Here is a 26479-nt window from a genome sequence, read left to right as displayed (position 1 = left end):
AGGATGCAGCTTGACACAGCTATTTCCTCAACTAGTAAAGAACTTGTAGGATTTCACCTACAGAACAAACTAGATGCCGATACAATGTTAGAGCTCAAGACAAAGCCCCCAAGTAGGCGACTGATGCCCTACGGCGCCATCACCTCTGAACCTCTAAGCATGGTTTTCACCCAAGCACAAGACCACCTCTACAGTTCTATTATACCACTCCCATGTCGTCGCCAAGCCAAGGAAGAACTACCAACCTCACTAGGACCCTACCTGTGTAGTTCATTTGTTCCGTTTCATAGATGACTGCTAGTTTGTTGAGGGAAAAGTCCCAGACAACAATCCAGGATACTCGTGGAGGTGGTAGTGGAAGTGTTCTATAGATATCAGGGACAGGCTCCATTGGGACAGAGGATCACACGGTAGGAGCTGGAGGGAATCCTGCTGCTGAAAATGAAGCCTAGAACTCTGCTCCCAGTTTTGAAATGCTTAAACATTAAAGACTTCAATATCCAATTTTGTATTATATCAGTAATTTCTGTTTACATGAAATCCCAACCCTGGGAACTTTTCCTGTATCCAAATCCTTGCATGCAGTCAATGTGAACTAGGGAGCATTCTTCTTTTGTGGACAATTTAACAAAGGAGGATTATGGCTGAAGAGCTGCAGGAAAATACTGGGTGAATTCTCGGTTTGCTTGGACTAACAAATGGTCGCGGTCGCCACGATCCCACATGTCCCTGTGGTTCCCATGATGATCCACATTGTCCTGCATGGACACGGCGAACATCTCTCTCCTCCAGTCCTCAATGCACTCCCGCCGGCATTGCCCCGCGAGCCAGTTCTCGTACTCGAACTGCAGAAACATTAGAACAAACTTATCATAAATCTCAAGCAGCAACCAGGTCGAGATCGCTAGGCGCGCACCTCGAGGTCTCCCAGGACATGGGTGTATCTTCGGGGCCATCCGCGAGCGTCCAGGCCTGAGTAGAAGGCCATCACGTCTCGCATCATCTCCTCCTCAGAAGGGAGCTCGATTCTTCCTGACAAAACTCCGGCCACCCAGTTGCTCTGGAGCTCGAAGAGCGTAAAAGGGATCACCTGGACGCACGATGACGGAGATGGCGATAATCATTACAGGCTTGGTAACCGTAATTTATAAATAGAATAATAATACTACTTAATAAAAGTTCTCAAGCTAAAAAGCTACTGAATATGCTAAGTAGCTAATGACACAAGGGTGTGTAATTTCGACGATCGGTCTGAACGAACCTTGAGAGGCAATCCGATGAAGGAGAGTTGAGGAGCCACCTGTGGTGGGAACACATGCTTGTAGAGTGGGCCGACACGGTTGTCGTCCACGGAGATAGTTGCATCGTCACCGAGAAACGGGAAGCTGTACTCGTACCTATCTCAAGATAAGATAGACAGGGAGAGGCATCATACATTTTTGAGCTGGTTTTCTTGACGAAATTCGACACACAATGACGGTATGCATATTATATACTAGGAGATAATGAGCAACCGTACCCGGTGCAGTGTAGGATGACATCTGCTTTGATACGACTGCCGTCTGGAAAGACCACACTACCGTCTTCCTCAGCACGGTCGACCTGCCTGATGCCATACATTATCATTGGATCTGTGAAAATAAGAAGAATGATTGTATTGTGCGTGACAGAGAAAACATACCATGGAATGAAGCCATATGTTAGTATGATGGCCAGGCAGCCTCTCGCAAGTGGCATCAGGTGCCGATCGACTGGCAACATGGACCTCTTTGGCAACACCGGCGATGTCCCTCGAAATATCCATTCCACTCACTGAACACCCTATCACCACCACGACCTGCCAACAGATATATATTGTTGAAAGTTGAGAAAATCATATTTGATCCAAACATGCATCAAAACAGTTAATAGACGTACAAAAAACACAGTTACTGACGCACTTGACCCTGAAAAGGTTCGGGCACACGGTAAGTGTTGCTGTGCAGCTGCTTCCCAGGCCAAGCATCCATGCCTGCAAATTAACAGTATGTCACGAACTCACGACATATTCAGACATCCGCACTTGTTGACCAATACAAATGCAATTAGTTACGAATTAATTGACCTCGGTTGACCAGTGATGGAAGCGTTACCGGCGATATCGGCGACGTGCGGCTGGTAGTAGTGGCCGTTGCAGACGACGACGGCGTCGAACACCTCCTCCTCCTCCTCTTCGCGCTTCTCGCTGCCGGCCAACTTCCTCGAGTACCTGACGCGCCAGCTCGAGTTCGCGTTCGCGTGCCTGCTCACCCTGACGACCTCAGTCTCGAGCCGGACAAGCCCGTGGAGGTCGAACCGCCGCGCGAACTCCCGGAGGTACCGGAGCACCTCCGCGTGGCCGGGGAACGTGCGGGGGTCGCCGTCGGGGCCAGCAGCGAAGGGGAAGTCCAGGAAGCCCATGCTCTGGCGGGGGAGATTGGTGCGGAGGGAAGCGTACAGATTCGACCGCCGGGCGGCGAGCGGGTCCCGCGAGGCGGTGGCGTCGGCGTCGTCGTAGACCCAGGTGCCCCCCACGTCGTCGGTGCGCTCGAACACGACGGGGGTGTGGCCCTCGCGCCGGAGCTCGCGCGCCGCCACCAGGCCGGCGGCCCCGGCGCCGATGACGGCGACGCGGAGCGAGCGCGACGGCATCAGATCGATCGGGAGGGAGCGACCGATACAGAGGAAAGTTTCCTCCCTATATCGTGTTTTTTTTTATATCGAAAATTTGTATCTTGTGGCGGTGGTAAACTGCTAGACTGCTGCTAGTCAAGCCACTTTAAAAAATTAATACCACTGCTTGATGATTGTTAAATTCCCGTATTTTGTACTATTTGATGTTTCTTTTATCTGAAGATATTTTCACGAAAAAATTCAAAATTCTCATTCGCTTAAAGATTGTAGCTTTTATTTAATTTGACAACAATATTATGTATCAGTACCAATAATAATAATATACTAAAATATAACCAACAATAATTAACGAAATATGTCAACACTTTTTTATTAATATGACCCTGTCAAAAAAAAGAAAATTACAATATTTTTTTTAAAGTGTCATTCACGTTCTTAACAATCGGAAATAACTTTGTACACGCAGGTATGGGTAAGGAAGCTATCGTCACCGTTCAAAATAACTAGTTGCTTTGAGATCCGAAGAAGGTAACATGCGGAAGAATCCCTACGTGTACCTTTCTTGCATTTCTCTCGGCAGTGCAGAAAAGTGGGAAACGACATAAAGGCAGGCAGATAGGCACAGAGATTCCTGGACAACAGGCAGGAACACGAGATTCCTGGGACATGCTTTTCTCCCGTGTCTTCTCCTTCCTCCATCCCCTTCTATGTCAGCTCTTGCCTAGTTGCCTTCTCTCCCATAATTTCTCTCCCCCGTTTTCCGACGATGTTGAGCGAAGCGTCCATGCATAGCAGCGGCGGTACTGCCCATCGCCGCAGCAGCGGTGGTTCCGGCTGCGCATGGTCCTAGACCCGCGGTATGGAGGAAGAACTCTCCGATCCGATCTCCCCACCCCAGCTACATTGCGCCTGCAAAATCCCTATATGCCAAAAAAGATCCAATACCACCACGAACGCTAACCGAGATTACTACTCCTGTAGTAGAATAGGAACAAACGTAAGGATTTCCCCCCCCCCCCCCCTTCGATTTTTGTGTTTCGATCAGCGTCTTTTTCGGTTACATTTTTTGTAGATTGGTGTTTTCGATCTGGTTTTTGGGGTTGAATTCCTTTTAATCCCCCTCATTTTCTTATCTATCTTGCCCCAGGAGCCATACCCATGAAAAACATGGATATGGGTTGATCTCGTGCGTGACTACGTTGAGCAGTTGGTCAATTTCTAGAAAAAAATATTTGGAGATTCTGGGAGAGGGAGTGAATAGCATAAAACCACCACTTTGATGGTGAAATTTACCACACTTTACGTTTGCGGGACAAAAAGGCACCAGATTTTGCTCAGTTTTTTGCGGAATGCGCTAAACGCGAATTGAACACAAATTGACACGAAATCTGACCAGTTGGGCCTACTAGTCAGGGCTGAGGTGGCATAATTTGGTGATGTGGACTGGGTCCCACATGTCAGCTCAATTAAAAAAATCTTGAAATCCTAAAAAAACAAATGTGAGAATAAAGTAAAAGAAACTGGGTAGGCCATGCCGCCCAACTCCGGCGAGGCTCCGGCGGCGCGCGGCTGCGGAGCAGGGCACGCGGCGGCGCTGCTCGGGCATGGCAGCGTGGCTCGGGCATGGCGGCGCTGCTCGGGCATGGCGGCGCGGCTGCGGAGCAGGGGCCGGCGGCACGCGAGCGGAGCAGGCGGCGGCGTGGCTCGGGCATGGTGGCACGCAAGCGGAGCGAGGGCCGGCGGCACGCGAGCGGAGCGGGCGGCGGCGGCCGCTCGGGCATGGCGGCACGCGGCGCGCGGAGCGGGGCCGGCGGCACGCGAGCGGAGCGGGCGGCGGCGCTGCTCGGGCATGGCGGCGTGGCTCGGGCATGGCGGCACGCGGCCGCGGAGCGAGGGCCGGCGGCGCGAGCGAGCGGGCCGGCGGCGCGTGGCGTCGGAGCAGGGGCCGGAGGCGCGCGAGCGGAGCAGGCGGCGGTGCTGCTCGGGCTTGGCGGCGTGGCCGCTGCGGGGCAACGGCGGGCGGTACAGGGGACTGCGGCGCGGCCGATGCAGCGGTGGTCAAGCACGGCGGAGGCGCGGGCGATGCAGGGGCAGGCAGCCGACGGCCGCGAGCGGGTGGGCGGGCGAGCCCGACGGCGACGGCGGCGCGAGCGGGTGGCCGGCGTGGAGCACACAGTGGCGGAGCTGATGTACAATGATTGGGTTCAGAGCATCTCCAGTCGCGTCCCCCAAACCGTCCCCCAAAGGGATTTGGGGCGCGCCGGGACACAAGCGTTCCCGGCCGCGCGCCCCAAAGCCCTTTTTTGTCCCGGCGCGCCCCGATACGGTGTCCGGCGCCCGAGGCCCGTCCCCGTCCCACGGGGACGCTCCGGGGACGCCGGACACACGCAGCGAGGCCAACCGACGCGGGCCCGACGCGTCGGCGGCACGGAAGGCTAAAACCCCGTCGCCTACCTTTGGTCAAGCGACGTTAATGGCGTCCCTGTTTTCCCGGGCGACGCGAGGGACGCGTCTCGTCGTGCATGGCCGCTCGGCCGTCCGCGCCGGAGTTATTGCGTGCAACCACCCGCTGCCGCCGCTGTTTTAAGACGCCCTCCAGTTATCGCCGCTCATCATAATCCTTCTCGTCGCCGCCGCCTCCCCCTTCCCAGATCCTCTCCTCGCCGCTCAAAAAATGTCGAGCTCAGTGGCGAAGGACGAAATTGTTTTTAGGTCGGGCGAACTCGAAAGAAAAAACAGTAAGACGAAAAAAAAATCTAAATTGTCTAGACACATTAATAATTTATATCACATTAAGCATAATTATATAGTAGTAGTATAATGGTAACAACAACTTATATTCCAGCAGAAGCAGAACAAACAAATGTACCTATAATAATGCTTTAATTCGTCTAGAAGGCAATAGCAAGGTTCTACCTTCTTTTGAATAATCTCTATGCCTGCAAGCTTGGTTTAGGGTTGCTACCACTTGAAAAATGGCACAAAATACCTTATCAAATCTACTAATTTGTCAAATAAGACGCTAGTATCCTACTGATTTTTTTTTTTAAAAAGACATAAACATTGTTACCTTTTCCATTCCCCCCACTTTGCTGGCCTGTCCCTTTCCTGCTCATCTCCTAGAATTCAACTTCAAATGTTCAATCTACCTCAGCCTGTCGTCGGCTCGCCACTGTGCTGTGCCGCTGCCTGCTGACCGCTGCCCAGACGTTCGCCAGTCCCATATCTGGCTCGTCTTCGGATCTATTCGATCGGGAGCAGTTGGCTGATCGGGAGGACATGAGCCTGAATCCTAAAGCCCTAGAGGTCAGCCGTCGGCACCAGCGGTTTCCTGTAACCTTTCGTTCGGTTGGACGATGCGAACAAGTGAACGACGAGGAGATGCGCTTGAAGTTGGAATGACCACGTCGTTCGGTCATTCGGAAGGAGGCCCAGCAAGGGACTCACGGCCCAAACGGGCCAGCAAATCGCAGAATCGATCTATTCCCTCACGATGCAGACGGCGCAGATGCCATGCGTAAGAGCATCTCCACTCGTCCCCCCGAACAGGCCCCCGGCGAGCGTTTTTTCCATCCGGACGGCGTAATTCGGCCCAGTCGCGCCCCCGGTTCCTCGTTTTCGTCCGGATTTGGGCCTAAATCCATCCGGCGATCCCACGACATCCCCGGCCCCCGGGGAGCGCTCGGGGACTCGGACGAGTGAAAGCGGGCGTGGACCCAACTTGTCGGCGACAATGGCCTCCGATCTACGGCAAAACCCTCGTCTTCCCGGATCTACGGCAAAACCCTCGTCTTCCCGATCTACGGCAATACCCTCGTCGAACGAAAGCTTTGAACTCTCAAGTGGTGCAACATAGATAGATTATATATATATTTCGAATATAATTCGAATAAACATAGAAATTACATATAAAAACTTTAAAACTAAACTACTTCTTCTTCTTCTTAGAAGGCCCCGCCTCATCGTCGTCGCGGCGACGCTTCCGGCTCGTCACCTCCTCGTCGGAGGAAGTTGAGTCCTCCTCGTCGTCGTCCTCATCGGCCTCTTCGTCCTCCTCCTCCTGCTCCTCCTCCCGCTCCTGCTCCTCCTCCTCTTCCTCGGCCTCTTCCTCGGCTCTGCTCCACGGCCTCTTCGTCCTCCTCCTCGTCGTCAAACTCGTCCTCGCCGGCCGGCGGGGGGAATCGTCGCTGCTCGGGACGATGCGGCTGGATCCCACCAATGGCGCCATCCGGGCGGCTTCCCTCGCCTGTCGGTGTCCGATGGCCAAGAGATATCGCTCATGGTTGACGGAGGATGGTGACGAGAGAACAGATGAATGGCTCGGCCCGTCGAAAACCGTTTATGTAGGTCTCTCGACGAAAGAGAGCGCCGGTTGCTCTTCCGCGGAGTTCGTGCTCCATTACGGCGGTTCTCGCATCGAGGCCACTTCGACCGTTCCCGACGAGTCGTTTCGGCTCTCCGGTCCACTTCGCGACGGTTCAATGCGGCGAGGGAACTCCGACGATTGCCCTTCCCGGTGACCGCACCGTCGCTATGCACGCGGTGGGTGCGCGTCCATGGGCTCGCGGCTGGAAAAATGGGCCTCCCCAGGCCAAAAACTACATCCATCCGGCGCTAAATTTCGCCGGATTTGGGCGTGGGGAGCCCAAACGAGTGGGGATGCTCTAACCATCGATCGTTACTTTACGTACGTTACATATACGCTGCGTAGCTTAGCCTAGGTATAGAAAAGTTTTCGTCGCCAGCTAAGGTAGGGCGGCCGCCAGGCCTTGCCCTACCGAGAGCCTCGCCACTGGTCGAGCTCGTCCTCCCGCAAGATCGCCGCGGCGAACGGCTTCGGCCGCGGCAGCCTCACCGTGGCGGAGGCGTGGGCGTTGTACCACGCCCGGTATCCAGTCCCGCCGGACGTGCGGCTGCGCCAGCGGCGGCGGGCTGGAAGATGGCCGTGAACGGCATTGGCATCCCGCCGCCGCCGAAGCCGGACACGCGGCAATGGCGGGACGCCATCAAGGCCCGTCGGGCTCAACTCACCGCCGAGGAGCGGGCGGATCCGACATGGGCGGCCAAGGACAACGACGGCGGTGGACGACGTACTTCAAGGCCAAGTACGACGTCGAGATGCACAGCACCGACGGGCTCATCGGCGGGCCCAGCAGGCTGGAACGAGGAAGGCCGCGCCACGTTGCGGGGCGTTCGGGCGCACCCTCGAGAACGTCATCCGCGGCCTCCGCAGCGGCGCTCCGCGGCTGGAGATGCGCGTCGTCGCCGCCGCCGTCTCCTCAATGGCAGCCGAGGAGGACGACGTACTCGTCCTCCTCGCACTCTTCTTCCTCGGGGCCGGCGCGATCGGCCGCCGTCGTCGTCGTACCGGTCGGCGCCGTATACCGTTCCCAAACGGGAGGTCAAGGAGGAGCCGGCGACGCCCGTCAGCACGAGGCGTGGCGGTAGCGGCGGCGGGCGGCAGCAAGGGAGGCGCGGCGGCGCCCTCCTCATCCCGAAGCCGGAGGTGAAGGAGGAGCCGGAGGAAGCGTCGCGAGCGGCGGCTGCGCCGGCGGAGTACGAGCGGCGGCGGCGGCTCATCGCCGGCGGCGACGACCCCGAGGGCCGCCCGGGGCTGCGGGCGGCGTTCTCGGCGTCCATGGACGACAAGGACGCCTGGAGGGGCAACCTGGACGCGGCGATCGCCATGTCCATCCGCGACTCCGGCAAGCCGGCTGGTGGACCTCACCGACGACGGCGAGGCGAGGACCAAGCGGCTTGGTGAAGGACGAGCCCGTGGACGAGCCCGTCGACGAGCGCGTCAAGCGGGAGGTCGTCACCGACGAGATGTACAACTTCCGGCGGTACTACGACGCCTCCGGCCGCCGCAAGTGGTTCTAGATTAGGTTTAGTTTTAAAGTTAGTCAAATTTCGTTCGAATCTATGTAAGTTTGGACGAATCTAATCGAATCTAGTCAAGTTTAAAATTTGCGAAATTTTGTTTGGGGGACGCGGCTGGGGAGCGACGTCCCCCAAACGCGGCACGAACGAAACACGTCCCCCAAACGCTCAATCCGGCGCGGTTTGGGGGACGGTTTGGGGGACGCGGCTGGAGATGCTCTCAGATGAACCCAATGAATTTTCTGAATTCTTCATTAGTCTAGTCTCTACCACGGTCTATTAGTGAAAGATTACAGGTAAGTAAGCAAGCTGGACCCAATGCCCCAACCCTCTAGCTTCGCCTTTGGCAGCAGCCCGACGGCCCGCAGGTAGAAGTAGAGGACCTCTCCCTTTTTTTAGATTTTTCATGTTTTTTTAATGTTGCCTCACAGGCGGGACCTAGGTCCACGTTGCAGGTTCAGTAATTGCGATTCCACCTCAGCCCTGACAATGGGCCCAACTGGTCAAATTTCGTGTCAATTTGTGTTCAATTCGCGTTTAGCGCATTCCGCAATAGACTGAGCAAAATCTGATGGTTTTTGGTCCCGCAAACGTAAAGTGGTGGTAGATGGTAAATTTTACCGTCAAAGTGATGATTTTATGCTATTCACTCTGGGAGAGGAGCTTGCAGCCGCACGGATGGAGCTGGAGTTGAAGAGTGAAGCACTCATCTGTAGGGAGGTAGAGATGGTGGAGCAGGTAGCATCCACCATCTTTCTGATGTCATCATCTTTCTGATCAAATGCTATCTGTTGGTAGATTGTGTGCAGTGATTTCTTCGTAAAGGGGAGTATGTCACCTGACTTATGCATGTTGCGGTATCAATTCTTGTCCCTTTTGTCAAACCCCTGGAGAGAACAAACCATGAGCCTTCATTTTGAATGAAAAAGGGAAATCAAGTTTGGATTTCTTTACTGTGTGGACAAATAACACCTGCTACTCTCCGGTGAATGCAAACATGTAATACTAATGGAGCAGCAAAAATGTTTACCTCCAACTGACAGATCAGTTCTTGCGATGACCGGTAGTTTTTACCGTTTGTGTAGTTTTTCCCATATCTAATACCAAAACCGACCTCCCATGAGTACATGTTGTAGAACTCATGGGCTTCCGCCAGAGAGTCGAAAGTGTAAGGGCATTTTACCCTTATCCATTATTTTGGTAATAATGACGTAGCTAGAGTAATCAGACCAATATATGCCTACAAGATTATTCTCAGGTATTAGTCTAACAAGCATAATAGTGTATCAATGGAACAAGAAGGTGAAGGGAGACCCCCCACTTCGAAGGAAAAAGGGGAACCTCAGGCCGACATATGGTCCGGCGGCACCGGGTGCCACACCGGCATGTCCGGCGCACAAAAGGGAAATCTTGAGGGGACAGAAAAAATTGAGGAGCGACGAGGGCAGTCGCTCTTGTCTGGTCCGACCGTCCGGGACAGAATCTCCGTGTCGAGCGGAGCGAACGACGGGCCACGACGGGGGGAAGCAGCAAACGACGCAACACATGAATGAAATCCTCCTCCTTCTCTTTTTTCGGATCTCAGAGCAACCAACATTCTGGACGGTACAGATTACTTCCATACCCATACCTGCGTGTACAAAATCCACATTCCTATAAAATATCATATTTGTTCATAGATTTTTCTAAAAATTTGATCAAACTTTACTTTATTTGACTTTTCAAAAAAATATAAGCCTTAAACCTTAGGATGGAGGTAGTATAATGAAACCACCTGTAGAGATTTTACTCTGAGCTACTTTAGTTTTTCTTGCAAGTTGTAACAAGAAGAAAACTAGTTCAACGATGAAGCAGTACCCAGTAGAAATTAGAAATAGAACGAGATAGTCGTCATGGTGCTTGGGTGGCGACTTGGTGATCTGTGTGAATAACGAGTTTATCGACTTGGCTGGTTCACCTTCGGGCAATGCAGAGCTCGTTCTGGCTGGTACGTGGGGGCAGCGACCCTAGACCTGGTGGTATATTTCATGCTTTGGTGGCTGCGTTGTGTGGATGACGGGTCTTCTCACTTGTGTGGTTTTCATCTCGGTTTTGCTTATAAATCAAGCATGTATGTTTTTTGAATCCGGTTTTTCTTATAAATTGTGTTATTCTGTGCATAGCACTCTTTCTATCTAATCGGATGGTAGATACGACTGCCTTTTTCCTCAAAAAAAATAGACGAAGCAGTGATCTTTATTTTAATCCGTAGGCGTTCGCTCCCTGATTTAATTTACCTCTGTGATCAGCCAATGCAAATACTACCTCCATCCCAAGGCTTAAGGCTTATTTTTTTGTTCAGAAAGTCAAACGAAGTAAAGTTTGACCAAACTTTTAGAAGAATTTATGAACAAATATGATATTTTGTAGGTACCATATGAAAATATATTTTATTATCTATCTAATGATATTGATTTTGTACTTTTCATGTTAATGATTTTTGATAAAAACTTAGTCAAACTTAACATAGTTTGACTTTCTGGAAAAAAATAGGCCTTAAGCCTTGGGATGGAGGTAGTAGTATTTTGATCCAAACCAACCAATCAAGCCAACCAATCAATCTGTATTTCTCGGACCTACAGTACTTGTATTTTGGAAACAAGAAAGGTGGATCGTTTATCTGGGCTGGGCCTGCTGGCGAACGTAGGCCTTCGGGAACTCTTTAGAAGCTGCGCGACGGTTCCGTTACGGAATACAACGCTTCAGGGAGGCGAAGCGAGAGAGGAACCCTAAGTACGCTGGCCAATAAATCTCCTTGTTTGATCAGCAATCTACTTCGTGTTGGGAGACGGGGACGAAGGAGGTGGTCGTCGCGGGCAAAGTCTGGGCGTGGATCTGTACAGCTAGAATCGACATGGCGGCGGCGATGAGGCTCTGTGGCCGGGCGCTCTGGCGAACGCGGCAGCCGGCGATAGTCTCGGAGCAGCATCGACAGCTATTCCCAAGGCGATTCGCCAGAACTAGGGTGCGTAAATTACTTCTTTTTTTGCGGGTCTCTGTTTTTCTTTTACTGTAGTAACTCAATCTTTTACTACTTGTGGATAAAAACTCAATTATGTACTTGCGCAAACCCTGTCGCAACAGGCCACTACTACTGAAGAGCAAAAAGACGTTGCGGTTCGCTTAGAACAGATCGACGAGAAGAAAGAGGAGCTTTACAACATGATTTTTGACATTGTGTGTAAATACAAGGTTCCTGGGAAGATAGGCCGAGAGAACAATTTGCTGCTCGAGCGACTCTCCGTGCAAGTAAAGCCCAGACCAAACGATGTCTACTGGTAAATGTCGATCGATCTCAAACATTTGCAGCTTCTACACATGCGATTCTCTTTCTTGTTCTCATTATAATCTGCCCTGTATTCAGGCGCTCGTGTCGGAGAACAGAAAAAACCAACCGTATCTTGACCAATGTGGGGGCTTATTCTGTGGGTTTGGTGTCCCCGTTTGGTTTGCATTGGCTGATCACAGAGGTTTGCCCGAGAAGAAAAACTTGGTATGAGGAGTGGTGGGACGCCGTGATATTGGGAAAGTAGAGTTAATTGGGTCGGAGGTCAAGGATCCAAGCATGTTAGCGGAGAAAAAATTTCTGGGACCGGCTCTGCCTCCTGACGCCCGGTAGTTAACCAAATTGGACGGGCAGTTCCGAGTTTGGACAGCGTCACTCGAGTCCTGCACGTCATGTTTTGCCAAACCCGCGTGCATGTTATGTTCCGGCAAAATCAACCGTGTATGTCCTGAAAAGCAAAAAAAAAAAAGGGACTAAAGTGCTGATATTATCAGCATTAAATATGAATTTTTGAAAATTTAAAATCTTTTGTAGGACAAACCGCTTATCTGATTTACGAACCGTTTTTATTGTTGGACTGTCGCGACGACATCTTCCAAACTAGATTCCATTTAATAAGTTTCGACAACATTATTTTGGAGCCAAAAGTTACCCACCTCTAACACATGAGTAATCTGGGCTATACCACCTAAGTTACCCACCGTGTAACACATAAGTTAGCCATCATATAAACGGGCATACATGTAGAAAAACTGTTGATGTTAGCTGCGTTGAATGCAAAATTCAAAAATTGAAAAGGTTTTGCGCTCAAACCGTTTAGGATATGTTTTGAGGGCGACGAGATCTTCAAAACTAGATCATTGTTGCTATGTTTTGATGACCTTTTTCCGGGTATAAAAATTACCCACATGTAACAAGTGAGTTACTCGGATGTCGTATATAGTTCGGTTTGATTAGATCTCACTTTCGGAGTTTTTTTCGTTTTTTTTATTTTAGAAGCTATGACCTAGTTTCATAACAGTGTTACCAATTTAGGATGATAAATTCATTGGAGACAAGTAACTATAGGCTGGAAACCCATAAATACTAGCACGATAACTATATCAATTTTATGGTGATAAACTACATCCAAAAAAACATAGTTAACTCAACAAGTAATACGTGTATAATAGATGGCAAGGGTAACTAAATCTATCTTGGTGATGCTTGAATGCACTAGTTACCGGCTAGTTAACATCGTAGTTAACCACCGATTATATTATAGTTACCCATCATACCATGTATTGTTTTCTCGCTAGTTAATATTAGTGTTACCCCACCAAAAAATATTGTTGAAGTTAACCATGCTTTAATGTACTAGTTACCCACTAGCTAAAATTGTAGTTACTCACCAGTTAGCACTAAAGTTACTCATACTTGTTCAGTTAAGTTACCCACTAGTTAACACTGAAGTTACCCATGCGTGTTCGCTTAAGTTAACCACTAGTTAGCACTAAAGTTATTATTTTCTTTCTTTTGCCTCTAATTCCTTCCAACACATATGCACATCACACACACATTAGATTAACCATGTTATAATATATCAAAACAACACATAAACCTATTACAACTCTTCAGACCTACCACCTTAGCACACCACAAAAAAGATATGCGTGAGCAGAACGTTAATGGGAGGACTGAATGTGGATCACAGATTTATATCAGTAAATCCAACAACAGATCAACCAAACTACATCTAGACAAGAGAGGAATGCCCGAAGCTGAAATTTCGCTAGAGTCCAACCTTAGGCAATACATTCACACTATGCTATAATCTTGACGATATTTAGATTAGGCACCTTGGAATACATTTAGCCATTAGCACTAATCAATCATCATCCTATCCTTAGTTGATATCAGTGCAAGTGAGATCCCATTTTCTTCCTATGGAAAATCAGATCCCGATCTCCTCCTGGACCGTACACAGGAACCCCTTCTCTCCCGGGTCGCTCTCGCGCGACCGGCTCCAGAGAGCCTCGAACCCTAACAGGAAAAGCCCCACCCAGATCTCCTCCTCCCGGCCGTTGCCGCCACCGGCGCCGGTGGTATGCTGGAGCTTCGCGCGTCCTCTCCCGCATTGCATTTCAGTGGTTTTTTTTAGCGCGCGCAGTTTACAAGGCATGTTGGAAATGCTCTTAGAAGCTGAGCTATATTCTCACAAAACATGCATTGCTAATAGCAATCTGACAATCTCCATGAACAACAAATGCCCATGTAGCTACTTTTATTTCTCATGCCTCTATTGCCATGAATTCAAAATAGGTTAATTACAAAAAAAAAAGCAAATATGCATCCATCTATCAAAATAACCTGTAGCTTTTAAATAGACTAAATCGAATCCCTCGGCCAAGCTGCTCGGCCCGGTCCGGCGAGCTCGTTGGAGCCGCGAGCATGTATGCACGCGAATGCCAGTGAGCAAGCTGGCCGCGTCGCTCTGGCCTGTGCTGCACATGCTCTCTCATGGGACGCTCGGGCGACGGCGGTAGATCTGACGTGGGAGTGGCGGCTGAGAGGAAGTGGGGGAGGAGGGTAGCATGGCTGGGGCTGAGGGAGACGGGAGGTCATCGGAGGGAACGCGCCGACAAAGGGAAACCGGGGGAGCGTCGCCGTCGAGGGGTCGCGTTGGTGAGGGAAGAGGAGATGAGATGAGAAATGGCTGGGTAGGGCTCGGTCGTCCTAGTTCGGTGTGGGATCGAGATTGTGAATTGGAACGAGGAAAGAAGGATGGTCCAAGCTGATCCCGTTTGTGCACTTAAAATCCGACGACCATGCACGAGCCCGCCGTGTTTGGCTACTCTTAGGGGCCCTGAGAATAGATTTGCCGTTTTTCTAACGATTTTGGGGGCTTTGAGATTGGTGATTAAAGCTGATGTGTCAAGATCTTAGATTCTTAGGAGGGGAGCGTGCGGCCCGGCCCCAGAATTTATTTTGGAATAATATAAGAGATAAATAAACAATTGAATTTGAAAAAAAAAACTTATTTCTATTTTGGATTATTTCTTTTTCAATAGGACCATCTTTTTGGAGTGAAGGGTCAAATATTCCCCTATTCCTTCTTATTTTAACTGTCTTATTTTAACTGGGTTGTATTTCATATGGAGGAGAAAAAAAACATTCCACAACCTCCCCCTGGGGGACCCTTAAAAAAAAGAAAGCTCTTCCTTGAATTTACTTTATTTTTATTCCTTTTTCCAACTCCAACCAAAGTGGATTAAAAAAAAATCTCCGTCGCATCGCCCCTCCGCGTGCTACTCGTCTGCGCCGCTGATGGCGAGCGCCGCCGCGCCGCCCCTCAACAGTGCCCTCGCAGTTTTTAGGCCTCCTCTTGCTGCCACTCGTCCTCGTGCGCGCGTTTGCCTCGCCTCCTCGCGCGATACTCCTTGCTGCTCAACGACGGTGCCGTATTCTCCGTCGGCTGCGGAGGTATCCGGCGAACCAGCGTCTGCAACCAACCCGGCACCGGACCACGCCTTCGCCCACGACACCGTACTCCCTACGCCGCCTTTGGAGGTGCGGAAGCGGAAGCTTGCCCTTCCTCTACAGTCTACACCCAATCTTTCCCAGTTCGCCGGAAGCAGGAGGACCTGTCGAGCCCCAGTGGTACAATAATCTCTCCACTCTGCCCCCCTTCTCCTGCCATTCCCGTCTCGCTCTTCCCCATCCAGTTTATGCCTCCCAAGTTTCTTTGGTCGGCTGTGCTATGTTTACTTTTGATTTAGTAGGATTTTGCAGCTAAGAGGGCGGTGGAATGTTGATTGTGACTGACATCCAAAGATTCGTGATGCTTGAATTACAATGTCTGCTAGTGTAGTAGTAGTAGTCGTCGTGAAGAAAACTATTGCCACGTCCAGTACGGGCCTTGACCAGACTCGTCTGAACGCACGAACCAGATGCGCCTCACCTCCATTCTTTTCAGCGACAGCTCGAATCCGGCTTAATTATTCATTGATGATAGCTCGCCGTCCGTCCACCTACGCTAACTGGTCAGCTAGTTCACCCGACAGCCGGCCCCTGAGGCCCTGATGCCGCGATTCCCTCATCACTCTGCAGTAACCAACATACATACTCCCATTGTTTTCTCCAGGTGCGATTTTCTTGCGGCAAAAAGGCTCACCACAAACAAGCCAAAGTCAGCTTAAGCTGGTCAATCTCTACTCTCGAGTAGACTACTAGAGGGGACTTCTCTACTAGTCCATGCATATGGCGCAGGTCCAACTCCACTAGATTCGATCCACACCCTGCACATCGTCACTCCATGCGTCCCTCGTCGTCAGATAAGAGATGCTATGGCTTTATCTCCATCGCCTTGACATCTGACTACACGTGCATAAGAGCATCCCCACTCGTTGGCGCTCCCCACGCCCAAATCCGGCGAAATTTTCGTCCGGATTGGAGGAAGATTTGGCGTGGGAAGTAGTAGTTTCCCAGCCGCGTGCCCAGGCGAAGTCGACGATGCGAATTTAAAAAAGGGAAACTTGACAAACTACGGCTAAAAACGGGTGAATATAGACTAAATTTAATGATATTTATTATATAACGGGCGGAGTTCATACATAGAGGCCGAATTCGACTATATTTCGAATTCGGCTAGGGAATTCAAATGCTAAATTTAAAACACGGCGCTCTACATGCCGAAATGGCGGTAGAACACCGTGTAGTTGCCGCCGTCGTCGTCGGAGCCGTCGTCGTTGACCTTCGGCTGCGCGGCCCGGCTGCCTGCTGCCCGGCCGGCGTCTCCCCACCCGGGGATGGCTTGTACCATTCGTCGTCGGAGGACTCGAGGTCGACGACGGGGACAGCGACGCCGGATGGAGGTGTCGCAGGACGGCGGTAGCGCGCGACATCGTCGTTGGCGGTTGGAGCGGCGCGGGCGGCGAGTTGGCGTGCGGCGGCCAGGTCCAGCAGGCCCGCCGCTGCCGCTCCGCCTCCGGCGCTCCCGGCCGCGCGCTGGCCCGGTCCGATGCGGCGTCGTCCGCGCGCTTCTCCTCCTCCATGTCCTTCGGGCGACCCGGCGATCGCCTCCGCCATCGCGGCGTCCTCCGCGCGCTTCGCCTCCTCCTCGGCGAGCTGGTTTGCGGCGGCCTCTTTCTTCGTCTTCTTCCGGCCGCTCGCGGCGCGGAAGGCTGGTCGCGGATGACGAGGGCGCCGGCTGCTGCGCCCTTCGGTCGGCGGCGGAGACGCCGGCTCCTTCTTGACGCGCACCGGCGTCGAAGGTGACGTCGCCTCCTCCTCTTCACCGGCGCCAAGGATGACCTCGGCGCCGATCCGGAAGACGACGAGCTGGCAGCCATGCGCCGTGGCTGCCAGACGTTTCCCCGGCGGCGGCTCGCCGATGCCCTCGATGGAGGGGGCATCATGAGCACCGGGAAGTTGCCGCCCTCGATGTGTTCGAGGACGGCCTCGAGTGTCCGGCCCGGCGCGCTCCACCAACGTCGGCGGCCCGCGGCGTTGTTGCGCGGAGGCGGAGGCGGCGGGCCGTCGTAGGAGGCGAGCTCCCGCTCCCACCGCCGCAGGAAGTACGAGTTCCACGCCGTGTAGTTGTCGGGGTGGTGGCGTGGCTCGGCGCGCTCCTCATCCGTCAAGGTCATCCGCGCCTCCTCGATGGCGACGTCGAGGGCGTGGCCATGAGGCGGCGGCGTGATTGGTACGCCGCCAGCACTAAGCCGCCACCCGCCGCCGGGAGGCCTCGTGTCCGGCGGGCAGGGGTACCCCGCCTGGTGGAGGAGGTGCCACTCCCACGCGTGGAGCGACCGGCGGGGGAAGCCGTTGTTGGCTGCGCCGTCGTCGTCGTAGAACGCCATCGGGAGAGTAGAGGGAGAGTGGAGGGAGAGTGGAGCACGGGGTACGCCTCGCGGCGAGCGGAGCGGCGTATATAGGCGCGGCTGGCGCGGGGGGATTAATGCCGCGTGGAATGCGACGCGTCCGCGGCGAGCTGACCGGCGGCAGCCTTTAGTGCGCGCGGAAGACGATGCGTGCGCGGAAGACGACGACATTAACTCGCCGCGTGGCCGGCGAATGCAGACCGGCGGCAGGCTTTTACGGCGCGCGGAAGACGATGCGATGAGGACGACGATCGGTTTCTCTCGCCGACAAGTTGGGGCCACCGGACGCGCGGGAAGTTTCCTCGGTATTTCCCGCTGCTTTCGTTCGTCCGGAGTCCCCGAGCGCTCCCCGGGGCGGGGATGGCGTGGGATCGCCGGATGAATTTAGGCCCAAATCCGGACGAAAACGAGGAACCGGGGGCGCGACTGGGCCGAATTACGCCATCCGGATGGAAAAAAGGCTCGCCGGGGGCCTCGTCGGGGGGACGAGTGGAGATGCTCTAAGCTATTCTTGGTGTTGTTCTTATCGCCTTGACCTCTGTGGCAACAGGAACATGCATTTCGTGGCCGTGACTTTCCTGCCGGTCGATCGAACATTTTTTTTTGACACTATGTCGTCATTGCACTAATTAAGAAGGCATTTGATTAGGCGGCGGTGCCGGTGTGTAAATCTACAGACAAATGTTTCAGAGAAAAATGTCTACAGTGACCTACCAATCATTAACCTTTTTTAAGAAAACTGTCTGCGATGGGTATTATTTATAAAAAACATCTATTATTAGTCTTAATGCAAATCCGATGGTTGTTTCCATGACGGTCGGCCCATGTTAAACCTCTTGCATAACCATCTCCATAGTACAGTTGGTGTGAAAAATATATAGCTGGGTCTGAAGTCTGAACAGAAACGGAATCTTGCAGACTACTTTGTACACACACATGCACACTTCAATATAATTTAGATCTAATTTGCTCCATATATACAAGGAGTAACCTGGCTAAGTGGCTATAGTAGCAACCATGTTCCTAGTATTCCATGGCTAACAGCAACGTTAACCAATAGCTATTGGTCTATATATACGCAGAGCCCATCGCAACTTAGCTATAGCTAATCGAGCTAGCAAGAGCTTCCCAGAAAAGGTAGGAAGGAAAAGATAACAAGAAAGAAGATTGCAAGCGAGAGAGGGCAACCACGCAAGCATGGGCATGGAGTTTGCCACCGGAGCGATGGGCGCCCTCCTACCCAAGCTGGGCATGCTGCTCCAGGAGGAGTATCACCTGAAGAAGCGTGTGAAGCAGGGGATCGAGGACCTCAAGGCCGAGCTTGAAAGCATGCAGACTGTCCTTGTGAAGGTGTCCAGCGTGCCATTGGACCAGCTTGATCCGTTGGTGAAGATTTGGGCCAACGAGGTCAGAGAGCTATCTTATGCCATCGAAGATAGCCTAGACTCCTTCATGGTGTGGTTCGAGGGTCTTGAGCCAACTAAACCCCGCGTCAGCTTCGTGGGCTTCATCAAGTGTACACGCAACAAGATCACTGAGTTCAAGATTCGCCACAAAATAGCCAATGACATAAGAGACATCGAGAGCAATGTTAGGAAGGTGAAGGAAAGGTACGATCGGTACAAGTTCCATGATATTGCTTCTGATCATGCCACAACCACGGTCGTCGACCCCCGTCTCTCGGCTATGTACAACAAGGCATCTGATCTTGTTGGCATTGACAAGCCAATTGATGAGCTAATGAAGAGGTTGTTTGAGGGAAGTGATGTGCCTGAGAGAAAGCTCAAGACTGTCTCCATTGTTGGATTCGGTGGGTTGGGCAAGACAACTCTCGCCAAAGCTCTGTATGACAAGCTTAACAAAAAATTCGACTGTGGAGTTTTTGTTCCAGTGGGACAGAATCCTGACATGAAAAAAGTTTTGGGGGACATCCTTCATGAACTTGGCCTGCAAACTTACAATGTTTCATCGGCGATGGATGTAAGGCAGCTCATCAACCAGGTGCAAAAATTCCTTGCAGATAAGAGGTATGCACTACGTCATTATACACTAGTCAAATACTATCTTTGTGTCACCTAGGTCAAACGATAGGTATGGAACGTCAGTTCTCTAGGTCCATGAGTTACATTCACAGTGTTACCTTCCTCCATGCTGTCATCTATTAATTATGTCGATTTTCTATATAATTTGTCTGGCTCATAGTTGGGTATCTAACCTCTCCATTGTAATGCTAATATAGATTAATTGTATATCTATACCTGCCATCTAAAGAGAATAGCGTGTAACTTATACTTCTAGAGTTTGATGTCGATAATATTTTCCTTGGAAACAAACCATAGGAGCATACCTTAAAGTGCCCATGTGTGTTGATAAATCTTTCATTTCTGCCACCCCCTTCCTCTGTTCGAGTATATCCTTTCTTTATTATTGGTACTATTGGCACCTTTTCGTCTTAAGGTTGGCATGCTCTTCTTGTTTTAGTGGGTACTACTCTAGGAAGTTTTACTAACTCCATGATCTTGTTCCCTCATGCAAATAGGTACTTGATAGTCATTGATGACATATGGGATGTACAAACATGGGGAACAATTAAATATGCTTTGGTGGACAGTAACCTTGAAAGTAGAGTAATCACAACTACTCGGATTTATGAAGTTGCCAAGAAGGCTGGTGCTGTTTACAACATGAAACCGTTGTCTGATGATGACTCCAAAAAGTTATTCTCTTTCAGAATATTTGGTGATCAAGGTACAAGTCACAACAATCAGTTTACTCACGTATCTGATAAAATTTTAAGAAAATGTGGCGGTGTGCCGTTAGCTGTCATCACAATAGCTAGCTTGCTTGTTGGTAAACGCAGGGAGGACTGGTCTAAGGTTTATGAGTCTATTGGTTTTGGGAGTGAAGAAAATGAAGTTATACAGAATACAAGAAAGATATTATCTTTTAGCTATTATGATTTGCCTTCTCGTTTAAAGACTTGTTTATCGTATCTAAGTATGCTTCCAGAAGATATCTGGATCAACAAAAATACTTTGATATGGAGGTGGGTGGCCGAAGGTTTTGTCCCAGATAAACAAGAGATAGGGTTGTTTGAGCAGGGAGAGAGATATTTCAACGATCTTATAAATAGGAGCATGATCCGTTGGATAGAGCCATGCCATAGAGTAAATGTAGTCCGTTGTCGTGTTCATGATATGGTCCTTGATCTCATCCGCACCTTGTCGAGTGAAGTAAACTTTATCACAATACATGATGCGGAGCATCACAAGACATGTTTGTCAAGCAATAGTGTCCGGAGATTAGCTCTCCACAAAGGAGTTATCGGGCACATCCCAAAGATGGAAATGGGACATATGCGGTCATTTAATGCTAGCATGTGTCGTGACAGTAGGATGCCCCCGCTCTCGAGGTTTAAAGTATTGCGTGTACTCATTCTAACAGAATGTGATTTTTCTGGAGGAGTTTCTCGTCTTGAGCATGTCGGGAAGTTGGTTCAGCTGAGGTACTTAGGGTTGTTTGGCACACCTATTGCTGAGCTCCCGGGAGAAATAGGACATAATCTAAAGTTCTTGCAGGCATTGGATGTCAGGGAAACTGGGCTAGAAGAACTGCCACCGTCAGTTAGTGAGCTCAGGAATTTGTTGTCTTTGCGTGCTTCTGAAGGAACACGAATGTTGGGGGAGGTTGGCAAGCTAACCTCCCTAGAAGAGCTCCGGCTATTCTCAGTGGACAAGTCCCCAAACTTCTTCATAGAGATGGGGAAGCTAACAGAGTTGAGAGTGCTGGAGATCCACTTCGATGAAATGAACCAGAGCATGCACAAGGCTCTTGTTTGCGCCCTGAGTAACCTCCATAAAATTCAGACTCTAGAGATGTACTGTGACTCAATGGACATAGAGAAGTGGCCTCGCCATGGCGGCTGGGAAGACTGGACGCCAGAACCTTACAAGCTCCGTGAGCTCACCTTGTCTGGCATGCTATTACCGAGGCGGCTGTCGTGGTTGGACTCATCATGTGTCTCCCACCTCTCGTACCTCTTGTTCGCAGCTCAGGCTGTGGAGGAACGGGATCTGCGAATTCTCGGGAGTCTGCCATCGCTTCGCTTCCTCTGCATCTCGAGTGTGGACAACTGCACACCATACACTGTTCTTACAAGCGATGAGTTCCAGAGCTTGAGATACTTGATCACCAATATAGAGATCAAGTGTGTGGAGGGTGCACTGCCGATGCTTCATCAATTGGTATGCAGTGCCAGCATTGGAACGGAAGATGTCGGCTTGGTTCCAGGGAGCATGCCATTGCTGGAGAAAGCCACCTATTGGCTAAACTGTAAGAATCACAATGGTGAGAAGGTGGAGGAAATGGAGGCAGCTATGAGGCACGCCGCCGGCGTCCACCCCAACAGTCCCTCGCTAGCAATTCGAAGATACAATGACCAGGAGGCTTCAAGCAAAACAAACCAAGAACAAGTGTGCCGAAGGATGATTATTCAATCATTCAAGCGCGTGTTACATGATGGCAAAGATGTTTTGGGCAACGACGAAGAGGTATTGATCATATGCTACAACTGATATGTTATTGATTATATGATCTAATCAATATCTTTATCGAAAAAATGATCTAATCAATATATTCATGTGCCTACTTCAGCCGGATGACGGTGGCGCTCAAAAGATAATGCACACCAGAGAGGAGACAACAGCGAACAAAGCTTAAATAATGTTGTGCCATTACGGAGGTACTTTCCTCACTCTATCCGTTCCGTTTTGATACATATCTGCTGGTTCTTCTTCTTACTGCATATGTCTCCCTCCTCTGGATAAGCAAATAATCTGCATTTCGCCCATCATGGTAGTATGTGTAATCTAGTAATCTACTTATGTTGTGTGATCTATATTTTATCATTTCTTGTATATTTCCCCTTTGAATTGTATACTATTGTAGGATCTTATATTTATGATTTTTTTCTTCTATAAAGTCATTTACGATCATATGGTTGTTGTTATCAAATTTAGGTGGATTGCCTAGGTATGTGCCAAATTTGTGAGAACCTCACCATCTAGTTATACCTCCTTCGCTGGTTTCTCTTATTTTATTTAGACAACTCATCCATACTCTTTCTTGTATGTGCATTTCGAAGGGCCATCGGCCGAATTTTATTAAGAGAAAGAGAGTTGTACAAGGTGTACAAGAAATACATCTGTGTTTACATCACAGAAGACAAGCCCACAGAGAGGGCTCGAGGAAAACGAAAACCACTGTCACTCATCAGGCAGGCCACACTAAAGCAGGGTTACGCAGCCGGCTGCTCGCCATGCGCGGATTTCCTCGACAATCCGCTCAAACACTATGTCTACCGTGTTGAACTCCCGCTGAAAGATCCGGGAATTTCGCTCTTTCCATATCAACCAGTGCACCAAAATCGCCATGGTATCGAAGTCACGTCGCAACGTCTTAGGTGCCAATTTCCTCGCTGTCAACCACCATGTCTCCGTGTTCTGGAAGGCATCGCCCGGGATTGGGAATTCTGCCTTAGTCCAAGAACGGAACTTGTATGTGCATTTCAGTCAAATTTATGTACATTTTGTGTTTTTTATATTTTTGGTCCTTACAAACTAAATGACCTCTGCTACTGTTGTAATTCGTGTACACCGTACTGATGGTGTTCCTTTACTTTGGGCAAGCATATGCAGCTCCGGGAGACAAGACCACAACTTGACTACGGTGATCGCCTCCACCTCTGCCATGTGGTGGAGGGGTTTCAGCTACACGTCTGTGTCCTCGTGGTCGCCTTGGCCTGGTCGGGGTCGGTGACAATGCGGAGATCGTCATTTTGGAACAGTGGAGCGGAGAAGGGTTTTCTGGACGCAGAAAACAAAACAATCTGGCAGAGCAAAGCTAATCCATGCCCAGTAGATTTTTATTAATGTAAAGAGTAGACGATAAAGATGATGTCGTTTTTTTTGCTTTGCACATACTGTATTAGTGCAGCCCAATCTGTGACAAGATGTAGAAAGATGAAGTCTTCATTTCAATCATTTCAATCTGCGACAAGATGAAGTCTAGTCGTGTACCTGGACAGAAGCAACATGTAGAACATTTTCATTTTAACAGCTGCATCTTTTCGTTCAGTTGATGTATTTCCCAGACATTCAGTTTTTTCCCTCCTCATGTTTCTCGGGGCGGAGAGAACCAAATGGTCATGCTGCCGATATTTTAGTGAAGACTCTTGTTGGTCAATTCTGTCCTAACCTCTATGCTTGCTCATGCTATGAATACGGGGCTCCTGTCTGCTGGTGTGATCGAGGTAATCGAGGACGGGCGAAGAAAGTTGCAATGGCAGTGTAAGGTAGCTTGGACTGACTTCTGCGTGCCTAAGAAATATGGGGGTTATCTCTCTTCCGGCCCAAAACTCTTGCCAAATTCTTTACTAAGTTGCATTCTGCCTCCATTGCTCCTTGGGTTGATTGGTTTCTTTTACGGGTTGTCTGATTGCCATGACATGGTGACCACCACTTCCTTACACCCCTGTTTGGAAGAACATTCTCGCCGGTCTCTTCCCCTTTCGCCTCATCTCCAAAGTCACCCTTGGGGATGGAAGCTCCACTGCTTTCTGGTTTGACCTTTGGCTATGATCGGCTCCTCTACACGAGCGCTTCCCTGCCCTTTTCTCCCATTCTATCCGGCCCAATGCCTCGGTTTCCCGTGCCCTCTGCTCGGGACTCCACAACAACATCGGCCCTCGCCTCTCCAATGTCGCGATTGCTGACCTCTTTGCCCTGACCTCTGAGCTTGGCTCTGTTGTGATTCGCACGGACACCCCGGACATTCGTGTGTGCCGCCTCACTAACAAAGAGCTGACAAACAAGAGTTTCTACACCAATTCTTTCAGGCATCTGCAGGTAGATGATCAAGCGACTAAGGTTTCGAGAACTGCTGCTCCTCTGAAGTGCAAGATTTTCTGCTGGCTCGCCCGACGACGACGCCTACCCACCAACGAGCGATGCTTCCGGCACAACGTGTCCACCTCTGCAACCTGTCTCTCATGCTCCGCCGACGAAGACATCGATCACCTTCTGATCCGCTGCCCTAGAGCCCGGGATGTGTGGAGTCTCTTCCACCAAGACATCGCCGGCCTTAGCACAGCCTCCATGGCTGACCTGGTGCAGCTTCTTTTCAGCAGTTTTGAAGAAGCAACTATCAGCACCGCGCCGTAGTGAAATCTCTAGGTCAATTGTACATTCGCTAGTCCTCTCAAAAGTTATAATGGTCCCTCTATAACTGGTGTGTTATGTATGAAAGTGTTCAGGCCCGTCTAGTCGATTAAAAAGAAATAATATTTCAGCGAAGAGGCTACTAAAACAAGCAGGCATGCAGTGCAGCATCAGAAAAGCAGCGTCGGATTTAGAAGAAGTACAGAGTAGATGTGCAGACACCTCCGTTCAGTCATTTGCAGACAGACCCTCGAAATGTCCAAATTGATGCAAGAAGTGCCCTCCTTCTCCCCCCAAATCCTCAAGGGACGGGCTCCTCTCCACCGCGCTAGGGTTTTGAACCAGGCTAGATTCAGCCATTCAGGCGGCCGCGGGATGGGCGGCGGCGCTGAGGATGAGCGCCAGATACTCGTCCACCGACGCCATGAGCTGACCTCCCTGCCCATCCCCGACGAGCTCACGCTGGACATCTTCCTCCGCCTGCCCATCCCAGCCGACCTCGTCCGCGCCTCCGCCGCCTGCGTCTCCTTCCGCCGCCTCATCGCCGACCGCTCCTTCCTCCGCCGCTTCCGCAACCTCCACGCCCCGCCCCTTCTCGGCTTCCTCGAGCAGGACACCAAAGTCTTCCACCCCGTGGCCTCGCCTCACCCCTCCGCGCCGGAAGCCCGCGCCGCCGCCCTCGCCGCCGACTTCTCATTTTCCTTCCTCCCTGGCCCCGCCAGGGACTGGCTCGTCAAGGACATGCGCGACGGCCGCGTCCTCCTCGACAGACCCCCTGAGCACGACATCGATAATAGATACAAAGTCGTCTTCTCAGAGCTGGTGGTGTGCGACCCCTTGCACCGACGGTATATCCTTCTTCCTCTAATCCCTGCCCACCTAGCCACTACGGTGGAGCACCCAATCAGGTCAGCAGCACACAATCACCGTTGCTGCGAGACCTTTCTCGCCCCCCCTGTAGACTGCGAGGACGAGGCATCAGCTGCGGAAGAAACGGCATTCAGCGTGATATGGATGGCGCAGTGCAGAACTAAGCTGGTCGCCTTTGTCTTCTCTTCCAGCACCGGGCAATGGTGTGCCATTTCGTCACAAAGTTGGAGTGATTTGTTTGCTGGCTTGCCATCGTCAATAAGGTGGCCTCTCTTCTTTGGGCGCCATTGTGCATATGGGTGCTTCTATTGGGTGAACTCATCGATGGAGAAGTTACTGGTGCTTGACACCCGAAGGATGGAGTTCTCCATAAGTGAACCCCCACACGAAATCAAAGGTTTGCTTAATGAGGATATAGCCATTGTGGAGGCAGGGGAAGGCAGGCCCGGGATGTTTGTGGGTCCTGAAAACACAAATCACCTCAACTATTATGTTAGGCGGAACAATGGTGGGAGTTCTAGCCACTGGCGATTTGTGAAGACTGTCCCACTGGATTTTGAGTGTTTGTTGATGGATTCGAGGGGGAGGCACTTGTTCCTATTTAAGTGCGAAAGCTCATCGCTCGATGTAGGCCTTTTATCGCTGGATGCCGACATTCCATCTTGAAAGGGTGT

The 26479-nt window shown here is 50.9% G+C and overlaps 4 protein-coding genes across 4 annotated transcripts; 3 read left to right on the top strand and 1 right to left on the bottom strand.

The window, feature by feature from the left end:
* Window positions 1-488: 488 nt before the first annotated feature.
* LOC124686549 (flavin-containing monooxygenase FMO GS-OX-like 2) lies at window positions 489-2674 on the bottom strand. The gene is made up of 7 exons (XM_047220479.1): window positions 2133-2674; window positions 1941-2011; window positions 1682-1837; window positions 1520-1602; window positions 1262-1397; window positions 917-1090; window positions 489-845 (listed from the first exon to the last, which is right to left on the bottom strand). Exons 1-7 carry the CDS (start codon window positions 2668-2670, stop codon window positions 639-641), a joined length of 1365 nt encoding a protein of 454 aa, XP_047076435.1. The 5' UTR covers window positions 2671-2674; the 3' UTR covers window positions 489-638.
* Window positions 2675-11323: 8649 nt separating this feature from the next.
* On the top strand, window positions 11324-12161 carry LOC124686548. Its single transcript, XM_047220478.1, has 3 exons — window positions 11324-11536; window positions 11656-11849; window positions 11936-12161. The coding sequence occupies exons 1-3, from the start codon at window positions 11426-11428 to the stop codon at window positions 12102-12104; spliced, it is 474 nt and encodes a 157-aa protein (XP_047076434.1). The 5' UTR covers window positions 11324-11425; the 3' UTR covers window positions 12105-12161.
* Window positions 12162-18891: 6730 nt separating this feature from the next.
* On the top strand, window positions 18892-23748 carry LOC124686547 (disease resistance protein RGA5-like). The gene is made up of 4 exons (XM_047220477.1): window positions 18892-19745; window positions 20258-22268; window positions 22372-22459; window positions 23415-23748. The coding sequence occupies exons 1-3, from the start codon at window positions 18916-18918 to the stop codon at window positions 22435-22437; spliced, it is 2907 nt and encodes a 968-aa protein (XP_047076433.1). The 5' UTR covers window positions 18892-18915; the 3' UTR covers window positions 22438-22459; window positions 23415-23748.
* A 1552-nt stretch (window positions 23749-25300) lies between these two features.
* LOC124689790 lies at window positions 25301-26471 on the top strand. Its single transcript, XM_047223261.1, has 2 exons — window positions 25301-25881; window positions 25936-26471. The coding sequence occupies exons 1-2, from the start codon at window positions 25311-25313 to the stop codon at window positions 26469-26471; spliced, it is 1107 nt and encodes a 368-aa protein (XP_047079217.1). The 5' UTR covers window positions 25301-25310.
* Window positions 26472-26479: the final 8 nt, after the last annotated feature.

The sequence above is a fragment of the Lolium rigidum genome, chromosome 2 (assembly GCF_022539505.1).
Source record: "Lolium rigidum isolate FL_2022 chromosome 2, APGP_CSIRO_Lrig_0.1, whole genome shotgun sequence".
NCBI lineage: Eukaryota > Viridiplantae > Streptophyta > Magnoliopsida > Poales > Poaceae > Lolium > Lolium rigidum.
The sequence above is the reverse complement of the archived record's forward strand: the minus strand, read 5'-3'. Positions and strand labels throughout refer to the sequence as shown.

Bases quoted from the DNA above. Each gene is read 5' to 3' on its own strand.
- LOC124686548 (XM_047220478.1), top strand. From the start codon at position 11,426: ATGGCGGCGGCGATGAGGCTCTGTGGCCGGGCGCTCTGGCGAACGCGG. The intron at 11,537-11,655 runs GTGCGTAAATTA...CTGTCGCAACAG, and splicing joins GGCGATTCGCCAGAACTAGG to GCCACTACTACTGAAGAGCA. The intron at 11,850-11,935 runs GTAAATGTCGAT...CCCTGTATTCAG, and splicing joins AGACCAAACGATGTCTACTG to GCGCTCGTGTCGGAGAACAG.
- LOC124689790 (XM_047223261.1), top strand. From the start codon at position 25,311: ATGGGCGGCGGCGCTGAGGATGAGCGCCAGATACTCGTCCACCGACGC. The intron at 25,882-25,935 runs TCGCCCCCCCTG...AAGAAACGGCAT, and splicing joins CCGTTGCTGCGAGACCTTTC to TCAGCGTGATATGGATGGCG.
- LOC124686547 (XM_047220477.1), top strand. From the start codon at position 18,916: ATGGGCATGGAGTTTGCCACCGGAGCGATGGGCGCCCTCCTACCCAAG. The intron at 19,746-20,257 runs GTATGCACTACG...TCATGCAAATAG, and splicing joins AAATTCCTTGCAGATAAGAG to GTACTTGATAGTCATTGATG. The intron at 22,269-22,371 runs GTATTGATCATA...TGCCTACTTCAG, and splicing joins TTTTGGGCAACGACGAAGAG to CCGGATGACGGTGGCGCTCA.
- LOC124686549 (XM_047220479.1), bottom strand. From the start codon at position 2,670: ATGCCGTCGCGCTCGCTCCGCGTCGCCGTCATCGGCGCCGGGGCCGCC. The intron at 2,012-2,132 runs GTAACGCTTCCA...GTTAATTTGCAG, and splicing joins GCACGTCGCCGATATCGCCG to GCATGGATGCTTGGCCTGGG. The intron at 846-916 runs GTGCGCGCCTAG...ATGTTTCTGCAG, and splicing joins ATGTCCTGGGAGACCTCGAG to TTCGAGTACGAGAACTGGCT.